This window comes from Oncorhynchus nerka, linkage group LG1 (assembly GCF_034236695.1).
Source record: "Oncorhynchus nerka isolate Pitt River linkage group LG1, Oner_Uvic_2.0, whole genome shotgun sequence".
In the NCBI taxonomy this organism is placed as follows: Eukaryota; Metazoa; Chordata; class Actinopteri; order Salmoniformes; family Salmonidae; genus Oncorhynchus; species Oncorhynchus nerka.
Window position 1 is genome coordinate 10,297,241 of NC_088396.1, and position 12,471 is coordinate 10,309,711.

Sequence of the window (12,471 nt, forward strand, 5' to 3'; positions counted from 1 at the left end):
AGCAGAAAGAAGGTATATGAACTGCAACGATACTATTAGCAATGCGTCACTTTGTTATGTAAATGCTACAACACTGTCAAAGTGACAGTATCAAATGACAGAGAGCTACATTGGGGATACTAGACAGGCCTATACGATGACAAAGTACTACTTCAGAGGACTGCAATGGAAATAAGCTTTTGGGTTTTATGCTGTATGCAGTGTCGTCTTCAGCTGGAGTGACTTTATGTAAAATAAAAAAATACTACTGGGTGTGTTAAATAAAAATACTACTGGGTGTGTTAAATAAAAATACTACTGGGTGTGTTAAATAAAAATACTACTGGGTGTGTTAAATAAAAATACTACTGGGTGTGTTAAATAAAAATACTACTGGGTGTGCTTCTAGTGCCTGAATTGATGTGATAAAAATAAATAGAATGATAGGTTTATATAACACTAATATGAACCACTGTTTAAAAAAATATATGTTTTTATTATCCTTGAAACTACTAGTAATAGTTTGATGGTTGTAGCCATCAATTGTCCCATTAACAAATCACCCATATTAGAACAATTATTTATTTTCAAACTTCACATCTGTAGTATAGGCTACTTATCATAATGAACTAAATCAACAAAAGGCCACCGATAAGTGATCGGTATGATCAATAATGTTTGGTTTATCGTCCCAGCTCTAGTGAAAACGCACTGTACAATTTCAGGACAACAAATATTCTGTCCAAGCAACTTCAAAAGCTCTTGTTTATAGAACACCTCTATCCCATTGGCTGCCGATTTCCTTTACCTAAACCAAACAAACAAACATATGTACATTTCATTAACACAAAAAATGTTTTTACCTTCAGGATATCCTTCTGGTGGACAGGTCGATCATTCACAAAGATAAATGTTTTGTCGGGGTTACTGGAGCTTGCTAAAGAGCAATCCATACCAGGTCTGGGAAAGAATCCATCAATTACGATCTGTTAAAATAAATTAAATCAACATAATAACTGGGGAACAATTTATCAGTGCAAAACATTTTTTTACAGTTACATTTTGATCTCACTTCATACCAAGTGCCAATTAACATGCATATTACACAGGCAGGTAGAATGTAATACAGGGGTTCCCTTTTGTGATAGCAAATTCATCAGGGACCCCCCTCATAATCAGAACAACTCTCGTGCAATAAAAATGTATTACAGGGAGTTAGGGCTTTGCGAAAAAATAATATCTAGAATTTTTCCTACTTATGGGCGATTCTCTCTAAATATAAGCTTTGACGCACAATTACAGTGCCTTCAGAAAGAATTCATACCCCTTGACTTAATCCACATTGTGGCATTATACTCCTCAATGCCATTGGATGAATCCTGGAACATATTCCAGTCTGTGCTAGCAAAACAGTCCTGTAGTGTAGCATCCGCATCATCTGCCCACCTCCGTACCAAGCGAATCACGGATACTTCCTGCTTTAGTTTTTGCTTGTAAGCAGGAATCAGGATAGAATTATGGTTGGATTTGCCAAATGGAGGGTGAGGGTCCATATGACCGATTATGTTGAACTAAACCTCAAATGCAAATAGCAAGTTGAAACTGCTTGTATTCAGAGAGAAAGAAGTTATATTTATTTGCATTGTTATTGTGGGGGAGGGGCTTGGCGTCTGTGTGCGAGTGGGAACATGCACAGTACAGAAGGAATGAAGGAGACGAGACCAAAAAGACAAACACTCAAAAACAGAAGTAGAAAAAAAAATTACTCAATTCTTGCGATACAGGCATTTGGAACATTAATTCAAATTTGTTTTAACACAATCTAATTAATTTAATATATCGCCTAGCCCTACAAGGAGTTCTACTATAACGTCTGCAGTGCACAGCTGGACGAACCAAGTCTCGCCCCCTGGGTTAATAACACTTAAAGGCTAACCTCTTAGCATGACAAAGAAAATGTTGCATTTTTCAAGCTACTACCCTGCAATTCTACACATTTTGCCACGAGGCAGAAAGAAAACATTGCTGTTTTAAAGCTTATATATTACAGTGCATTTAAAGTACTGAGTCAAAAAATGTATAATTGGTGGAGTACTGTGGATACCAATGTCTCAGAGCCTCCCAGGCCCATGTTGGCCAGTGATATGAACATATTGTAGATGAGTAATAGTACACAGTTTAAACATATTCCATGGATCCCTTGGGCAAAAGTAATTTAAATCTGTTAGTAGTACTCATTTGATGATCATTTGTTTTTCTATCATCATGATGTAATGTACGCATTAACTACAGCAGCTATGTAATAAACATGCTTTTTGCATAATTTGTAACAATATGTACCGATACTGTACTTGCAATGCATCTGTAATTTAAATACCATGTAAAAATAAAAAGGTACATTTTACCCAAATTAAAAAAACATACTTATTTGTTTCCTTCTATAGACAAGGAGAGACAGTCTATGCATTTTTTGTTTACCTAGGCGAGCGCGTTTTGGTTTTTGCCCTAGCACTACACAGCTGATTCAAATAATCAAAGCTTGTTGATGAGTTGATTACGTGAATCAGCAGTGTTGTGCTAGGGCAAAAAATAAATACCGCTTACATTAGTGTTTTCTAACCAAAAATCAGTTACCCAACATTAGAATGTTTAACATTTCACGCCAAAATCTTAAATAACTTCAAACAGTGCTAAGGGAAACTAAACAAAAGCATGGCTTGCTAGCATACCTGGTCCATAGACTGCTTACAGGGTAAGGAAACCAAAGTCATTTTGTAATTTGGGTGAAATATCCCTTTAAAGGACTCACATGTTTTTTTATTCAAAAGAAACATTACGTGTTCACACCTGAAAACTGTTTGGACAACCAATGACATCAAACTGCTGTTTCCAAGCTTCTTAATTCTAGGAAACGGTTTCTGTTGGCGGCATGTGATGGTGGTGAAAAGAGGACCAGCTCCAAATTACTCAAATTATCCACGGTGTACTGCATAACTCAGGCAAACAATTCTAAATTAACAAGCATTTGGGCCATATAATTGGAGTTTTAACGAACTCTAATTACTGGCATTGAAACCTTAACAGCCGCCATGTATATTACGTATTTAAAATATTTGTCAATTACTTTGATGCAGGTGATCCTGCCCACAGACTACCTGGCCATGAATGAGCTCGGTTAATCGAGGCGGAGTCGTGTAGAGGTCGTGTAGAGGTAATCTGGGCCTCATTGGCAGCAGTGTTCACTGCCACAGGATCCCGATCTCGTAATTACAAAAGTAGTACAGAAAAAAAACTGACCCAGGATCCCCCCAGATACTCGTTGACACACTTACAGCTAAGCCTCTTGATGCGTCCACTCAATCAAGGAGTGACAATGAGTATATTTTTATACAAAATATGTCAAACAGCCTGTGCCACCAGAAGACTCTGGGTACGAGCCCAGGCTCTGTCGCAGCCGGCCGGGCCCGGGAGGTCCATGGGGACGACGCACAATTGGCCTAGCGTCGTCCGGGTTAGGGAGGGTTTGGCCGGTAGGGATATCCTTGTCTCATCGCGCACCAGCAACTCCTGTGGCGGGCCGGGCGCAGAGCACGCTAACCAGGTCCACAGTGTTTCCTCTGACACATTGGTGCGGCTGGTTTCCAGGTTGGATGCCCGCTGTGTTAAGAAGCAGTGAAGCTTGGTTGGGTTGTGTTTCGGAGGACGCATGGCTTTCGACATTCGTTGCAGCGATGAGACAAGATAGTAACTACTAACAATTGGATACCACAGAATTGGGGAGAAAAAGGGGGTAAAAAAACAACAAATCTAAACAATGTCTTGCCAAAGATTAAATAGTTAAATATAGTAGGCACCAAGGTTAAGGGAAAATAACTATACAAACCAAGTGAGAACTGTCTGTGATATGAAATCTGCAAGACAACCTACCTAAATCTGAAAAACAGAGGTCCTAGGATTGACACAGGCCAGGGTCCTTAAGATTGACTCAAACTTTTCTCAGGTGACCTGAGCAGAAGGCCTGGCTGTGTTTCCCAGTCTGTCTGCACGTGTCACACCCATGAGCGCAGAACTGGAACACATCTTGGCTTGGTGTCCTACCCGATGAGTGATCATCTCTCCCTGGCTAATGACTGATTACTCAAGCAGACGTCTCACCGCATAAATTAAAAAGGTGGGTCTATAGGACATTCTAAGAATGTTGAGAAAAAAATCAAAATTGGTAGACAAAAACATATCCTTATCTGGATAATGAGTTTCATGAGCCAGACCTAAGGCTAATGTTATTGCAAAGCTATCGATGTAGCTGAGCTATATGTAATGTGGTACCACAAAACACACTATCCTCACACAGGGACACATTGTTTTGGTTTTAGAGCGGCACACTGCTCATTTTAATGAGCAATGCAAAACTTCTCATAACGTAACACATAGTAAATGAAAAGCCAGTTCATTGATGCAATGCAATTTGTGGATTTGCACGTACACTACCGTTCTAAAGTTTGTGGTCACTTAGAAATGTCTAAGTTCTTGAAAAAAAGCACACTGTCCATTAAAAAAACATCGAATTGATCATAAATACAGTGTAGACATTATTAATGTTGTAAATGACTATTGTAGCTGGAAACTACATAGGCGTGCAAGGGCCCATTATCAGCAACCATCACTCCCATGTTCCAATGGCACGTTGTGTTAGCTAATCCAAATTTAGCATTGTAAAAAAGGCAATTTGATCATTAGAAAACCCTTTTGTAATTATGTTAGCACAGCTGAAAAATGTCCTGATTAAAAAAAGTCCTCAACTGGCAGCTTCATTAAATAGTACCCGCAAAACACCAGTCTCAACGTAAACAGTGAAGAGGCGACTCCGGGATGCTGTCCTTCTAGGCAGAGTTCCTCTGTCCAGTGTCTGTGTTCTTTTGCCCATCCTCATCTTTTCATTTTATTGGCCAGTCTGAGATATGGCTTTTTCTTTGCAACTCTGCCTAGAAGGCCAGCATCCCGGAGTCGCCGCTTCACTGTTTACGTTGAGACTGGTGTTTTGCGGGTACTATTTAATGAAGCTGCCAGTTGAGGACTTGTGAGGCATCGGTTTCTCAAACTAGACACCAATGTACTTGTTCTCTTGCTCAGTTGTGCACCGGAGCCTCCCACTCCTCTTTCTATTCTGGTTAGAGACAGTTTGCACTGTTCTGTGAAGGGAGTAGTACACAGCGTTGTACGAGATATTCAGTTTCTTGGCAATTTCTCACATGGAATAGCCTTTATTTCTCAGAACAAGAATAGACTGATGAGTTTCAGAAGAAAGGTCTTTGTTTCTGGCCATTTTGAGCCTGTAATCGAACCCACAAATGCTGATGCTTCAGATACTCAACTAGTCTGAAGAAGGCCAGTGTTATTGCTTCTTTAAAATCAGCACAAAGGTTAGCTGTGCTAACATAATTGCAAAAGGGTTTCTAATGATCAATTAACCTTTTAAAATGCTAAACTTGGATTAGCTAACACAACGTGCCATTGGAACACAGGAGTGATGGTTGCTGATAATGGGCCTCTGTACGCCTACGTAGATATTCCATAAAAATTCAAATAAATCTGCCATTTCCAGCTACAATAGTCATTTACAACATTAACAATGTCTACATTGTATTTCTGATCAATTTTATGTTCTTTTAATGGACAAAAAAAAATATTGTTCTTCTTTCAAAAACAAGGACATTTCTAAGTGAACCCAAACTTTTGAACTTTAGTGTACATGTGGTTTCCTCTTGTTCTGCTCATTATCTAATTAGGTCAAGTTATGGGAGCACCAATGGTACCTTTGCACCAAAGGGCATGGTTGTGTGTTGTCACGTTGCCAAAATGAGCGTCACATTTTGTTCCACAAGAGGCATGGCCCCTACATCAACTTTCCAGAATCTATGAACTGGATTCCATGATCGCTAAGCTTCGGCGAATGAAGGGGGAGCCAATAAGCGTTCTTTCATTGCTACCGGGAGGACAAAGGCCAATGGTCCTTCTCATAACTAGGACCCAGAGTCCTGCTGAAAAATAACAACAAAAGCAAACAAGGGAAAGGGACTTGTGCTCAGTATCTGTCAGGCCACATTAGCCGAGAGATGCACGGCAGGTAGCAGCCACACAACACCTACCATGACAAGCAGAAACTTAACGCTCCACAGCCAACTCAATTACCAGCAACAAAGCAAATCTCACACAAGGAGAAAAAGGGCATAGACGTAGCTGCCGAACAGCCAACCAACATCATATACTGGCTTGAAAGCAGGAGTTCTTGGTGCAGTCATTTACCAAGCTTGGTGTCTAGTATTTCTCACTTGCAGTCAGTCACAAACATGGTGGACCTGTCCGTTCTGCAGCTGAACCACCACCATCCAGAGCAAGGTCCATGCACTGTGGAACACACCCAGGATATGAAGAGAGGGTCTCTGGGGAAACTTGGTGTTGGCCAAGACTGGAGGGCAGTGGGAGGACGAGTGGCTGGGTGCCAGAGCAGCCGTGCCATGTCTCTCTATGACACTGGGCCATCCACATGCACCACGTGGGTCACACAATCTCTTCCAATTTAATTCAGTGCCACATTTGTCACAAGGGTTCAAATGGCCTTTTCTTGTAAAGACAGTTATGGTGTATCGTTTCATGATTGCCCCTTCCATTTGCATCACACGTCATTTGAGTCAAATGGTGCTCCGACTCTTTACATGTCCTCTTTTTCTATTTTGGAGGCAGGGCACTTATTGTAAAAAAATATATACAAATGTTTTTTAAAGTGACTGATGTGTACTTTTGGGAGATACAGAAGTCCATAAAACAGTAATTGGTGTCATTGAGCACTGCAAAACCAGCAATGTTTAAGTCAAGCTCTGTGTGGACACCTCCAAGAACAGCCACCTGCTCACATATTTCAGGACTGAGGTATAACATTAAAGCCCTTGACTGTGGCTAATGTGTAGCTTTGCTTGATCCAATTCCATGTTGAGACTACATTATGATAGCCACTCGAAAGAGGGTTCAATCAAAACAGATGGGAAGTTTCTGGGGTAAGGCCAACAACGTTGGTCCAATATCCAATTTCTGTTTTTCACTTATTTAGCATAGTTAAATTGCATTATTGTAGTACGACAGAAGCGTTTTATCTATGATTACCGGTTTGGTTGAACCAGTCCCATGACAGAGTGATGCTGGTGTGAGTGTTTGACTGACCTCTGGTTGTTGATGGTGGACGGGGAGCAGGTGGGCCACAGCGTTGGGCCCCAGTGTAGCCATGAGAGCCATCCTGTGATCGGACACCTTGGCCTTCTGCCACAACACCACCTGCAACAACACGTAGCAGCTTATTTTCAGTCTGGCTAAAAAAAGACCACCTGCCGGATCTCGAAATCAAGACAGTAGACGCTGACCACCAGTCAAAGCCTCTCCTGTAGCACTTCCCTTACCTGTGTGGCGGCACAAGAGGGGCTAAGAGAGGTTTACGGTGTCAACTGTTCCAGAAAGACCTGAACCAGACCAGGGGGTTTGGGGAAGGCTAGAGAGCAAGTTAGTGAACACTGGTGCATATGTTAGGTCACATACTGTGAGAGCAGTTCTACTGAATCAGCGAGTCTGTGCTAGCACCTTGGAGCTTGTAAAACAGACACTAGTTCACATTCTCAAAATCAGCATGTTGTCTGAGCATATTATTCAACCCAATGGATCAATGTGCACTGCATAATGAAAGTTGACCACAGTGGCCACAAGGTTACACAATCTTCCTCATCACTGTGCAACCTCCACCGAGGCACGGATTTCTCAGATTTTCCTTCGTGTCAGATGTATGAGAGGAAAGTAGTCCAGGAGAAAAAGCAAACACATTCACACCCACGGGTGGCCCTGTCATTGGTGTCCACCAACGAGTACATCTCCAGGGTGTTGATTTCTGTAAGCATGCTGCCCGCAGCAGCACACGTCTATGCAATGAAATATGCTATTTAGTGACTGTAAACGGATCACTCCCGTAAAAAGCACTTGGAGAAGCCATGAAACCCAACACAGGCTGAAGTGCAAAGTTCGGGATACGGGATATGTCTCCCAAGTGCTAATGCCATGAAATGGGGACACACTCCTCCCTTGATGATCTCCGAGTGATTTCAATGAAAAGTATACGGCGGTCGAGTAACTCCTCTGACTCCCTCCCCTATTATTTTATTCCAAGTGGCCACTGACTGAAATTGAATCTCAAATCAAATTGTATTGGCGGCGTACACTATTTGCAGATGTTCAGTGAAATGCTTTTGTATCTAGCTGCAACAGTGCAGTAATACCTAACAAAACAAAAACACACAAACCCAAAAGAATGAGCAATGACAGAGTCTGGAATATAAATATATACAGTGGTCAGGGCTAGAAACAAACATTTCCCTACACCCGCAATAACATCTGCATGTGATCAATACATTTGACCTGACAGGTGTGGCATATCAAGAAGATTATTAAATTAGCATGATCATTACAGATGTTTCAAGTTGAGGGAGTGTGTAATTGGCATGCTGACTGCAGGAATGCCCATCAGAGGTGGTCGTCAAGAGAATTGAATGTTAATTTCTTCACAATCGCAGACCACGTGTAACCACAGCAGCCCAGGACCTCCACATCCACAGACCACGTGTAACCACAGCAGCCCAGGACCTCCACATCCACAGACCACGTGTAACCACAGCAGCCCAGGACCTCCACATCCACAGACCACGTGTAACCACAGCAGCCCAGGATCTCCACATCCACAGACCACGTGTAACCACAGCAGCCCAGGACCTCCACATCTGGCTTCTTCACCTGCGGGATCATCTGAGACCAGCCACTCAGACAGCTGATGAATCTATGGGTTTGCACAACCAAAGAATTTCTGCACAAATTGTCACAGGGAAGCTCATTTGCGAACTCGTCGTCCTCAGTGTCATGAATTGACTGCAGATATGCATTGTAACAGACTTAATTTGGCAAATGAAGGAGTCAAACAGATAGGCCTGGATGAGATCTTTAAGGTCAGGGCCCTCCGGAAGGCTCACAAAATCATTTTAGACCCAAGCCACGCCCTGTACCCGGACTTGAATTGGTATGTAACTGTTATGAAAGTTGTATTGTCAATTTTGTTTTGTATTTAAACGCCACCTTAAATGTGTACATAACACTGCAACAATTTCCCCATGGGGACAATAAAGTCAGTAAGTAAGTAAATGCTAAACTTCAATGGCCACTGGCACGCTGGAGAAGTGTGCTCTTCACAGATGAATCCCGGTTTCAACTGTACCGGTCAGATGGCAGACAGCGTGTATGGAATCCCGGTTTCAACTGTACCGGTCAGATGGCAGACAGCGTGTATGGTATTGTGTAAGCGAGTGGTTTGCCACATGGTTGCGGTGGGGTTATGGTATGGGCAGGCATAAGCTATGGACAACAAACACAATTGCATTTTATTGATGGCAATTTGAATGCACAGAGATACTGTGACGAGATCCTGAGGCCCATTGTCGTTCCATTCATCCGCCGCCATCACCACGTTCCAGCATGATAATGCACGGCCCCATGTCGCAAGGATCTGTACACAAATCCTGGAAGCTAAAAATGTCCCAGTTCTTCCATGGCCTGCATACTTACCAGACATGTCACCACCCATGGAGCATGTTTGCGATGCTCTGGATTCAGGTGTATAACAGTGTGTTCCATTTGCCACTAATATCCAGCAACTTCGCACAGCCATTGAAGAGGAGTGGGACAACATTCCACAGTCCACAATCAACAGCTTGATCAACTCTATGCAAAGGAGATGTGACCAATGCAGCGCGACACCCCAGATGCGAACTGTTTTTCTGATCTACATATCTACCTTTTATTTTTTAAGGCATCTGTGACCCTTACATGCATACCCATCTTCCCAGTCATGTGAAATCCATAGATGAGGGTCTAATGACCGAATTTCATTTGACTGATTCCTTATATGAACTTATATGAACTGTAGCGTTTATATTTTCGTTCAGTGTAAGTTACATTTATGCATTTCATTTTCAATAAATTTGCACAAATGTCAAGAAACTTGTTTTTACTTTGTCATTATGGGGTATTGTATGCAGATGGGTGAGAAAAAACAACAAATGTAATCCATTGTGAATTCTAACAACAAAATATGGAATAAGTCGAGGGGTATGAATGGTTTCTGAAGACACTGTACCTGCGTATGACACTGATCTACAAGTCAGATGTGCGCACAGTGCGGGAGACTCATTGGCGTGAGCAGCTGTGAGGTAGCTAGGCCTACCCTATCCCTGTTCTAATATTCGTAGGCTACACCTGTGCTGCACCTTCAGCATTCAGATGTTCAGATGTAAAATTGCTTTCACAATATTAAAATCATAGGCTTTAATGCGGGACAACCAATGTAATTTGCTGGGTCATTGTTACCAAATGCGCTGTAGAAAATTGTGTTTTTACCGGTAGAGCTGTGTGGGCTACTGGGGTGGACACAACTCACATCTCGCTGATTGAACATGTTCCTGCTAATTGTTTTTTTTTCGGTCATTACATGAACAGGGCAAAAGTGTCATTTCGTAACAAGGACAGCAATCATTTTTTGTGAGCTGCACTGGTCTGAACGGGAGAAGAGAGCAGCTCTCCTCCGTAAAGTTCCAAACGGTCAAAAACATTTGCTTTTGTGACAGGGGTGAAATCCAAAGCTGTGTTATACATTGCTCAAAAAAATAAAGGGAACACTTGAACACAATGTACTTCCAAGTCAATCACACTTCTGTGAAATCAAACTGTCCACTTAGGAAGCAACACTGATTGGCAATAAATTTCACATGCGGTTGCGCAAATGGAATAGACAACAGGTGGAAATTATAGGCAATTAGCAAGACACCCCCAATAAAGGAGTGTTTCTGCAGGTGGTGACCAGAGACCACTTCTCAGTTCCTATGCTTCCTGGCTGATGTTTTGGTCACTTTTGAATGCTGGTGGTGCTTTCACTCTAGTGGTTGCATGAGACGGAGTCTACAACCCACACAAGTGGCTCAGGTAGTGCAGCTCATCCAGGATGGTACATCAATGCGAGCTGTGGCAAGAAAGTTTGCTGTGTCTGTCAGTGTAGCGTCCAGAGCATGAAGGCGCTACCAGGAGACAGGCCAGTACATCAGGAGACGTGGAGGAGGCCGTAGGAGGGCAACAACCCAGCAGCAGGACCGCTACCTCCGCTTTTGTGCAAGGAGGAGCAGGAGGAGCACTGCCCGAGCCCTGCAAAATTACCTCCAGCAGGCCACAAATGTGCATGCTTCTGCTCAAACGGTCAGAAACAGACTCCATGAGGGTGGTATGAGGGCCCGACGTCCACAGGTGGGGGTTGTGCTTACAGCCCAACACCGTGCAGGACGTTTGGCATTTGCCAGAGAACACCGAGATTGGTCAATTTGCCACTGGCGCCCTGTGCTCTTCACAGATGAAAGCAGGTTCACACTGAGCACATGTGACAGACGTGACAGAGTCTGGAGACGCCGTGGAGAACGTTCTGCTGCCTGCAACATCCTCCAGCATGACCAGTTTGGCGGTGGGCCAGTCATGGTGTGGGGGGGCCGCACAGCCCTCCATGTGCTCGCCAGAGGTAGCCTGACTGCCATTAGGTACCGAGATGAGATCCTCAGACCCCTTGTGAGACCATATACTGGTGCGGTTGGCCCTGGGTTCCTCCTAATGCAAGACCTCATGTGGCTGGAGTGTGTCAGCAGTTCCTGCAAGAGGAAGGCATTGATGTTATGGACTGGCCCGCCCATTCCCCAGACCTGAATCCAATTGAGCACATCTGGGACATCATGTCTCGCTCCATCCACCAACGCCACGCTGCACCACAGACTGTCCAGGAGTTGGCGGATGCTTTAGTCCAGGTCTGGGAGGAGATCCCTCAGGAGACCATCCGCCACCTCATCAGGAGCATGACCAGGCGTTGTAGGGAGGTCATACGGGCCCGTGGAGGCCACACACACTACTGAGCCTCATTTTGACTTGTTTTAAGGACATTACATCAAAGTTGGATCAGCCTGTAGTGTGGTTTTCCACATTTTGAGTGTGACTCCAAATCCAGACCTCCATGGGTTGATAAATTTGATTTCCATTGATAATTTGTGTGATTTTGTTGTCAGCACATTCAACTATGTAAAGAAAAAAGTATTTAATAAGAATATTTCATTCATTCAGATCTAAGATGTGTTATTTTAGTGTTCCCTTTATTTTTTTGAGCAGTGTATTAATTGGCTATGTAGGTCATTGCTCATTTCCAAAGATAAATATTGACATATTACTAGCTCAAAACAATTTGATCTTATAATAGACAAGTTAAATCACTGGGTGATGAGAATTTCAGATCAATTGCCCCCCCTCATCTGATTGTGGTAGATGCTCAGTCTGCCCTATGGCTCAGCTCACACACTACATCATACAAAACACACAGCTCAGAAGTCA

At 43.0% G+C, this 12,471-nt stretch overlaps 1 protein-coding gene across 3 annotated transcripts in view; it reads right to left on the minus strand.

Moving 5' to 3' along the window:
* The window catches only part of LOC115137366 (PMS1 protein homolog 1), a 57,948-nt gene that overhangs the window by 39,580 nt on the left and 5,897 nt on the right, over window positions 1–12,471 (minus strand). For all 3 annotated transcript variants that reach the window (XM_065002429.1, XM_029673768.2, XM_029673697.2), the window contains exons 6-7: window positions 7,195–7,305; window positions 843–965 (exon numbers count right to left, since the gene is read on the minus strand). In XM_065002429.1, coding sequence (XP_064858501.1) covers window positions 843–965; window positions 7,195–7,305 — 234 coding nt within the window. The remainder of the gene's footprint in view (window positions 1–842; window positions 966–7,194; window positions 7,306–12,471) is intronic.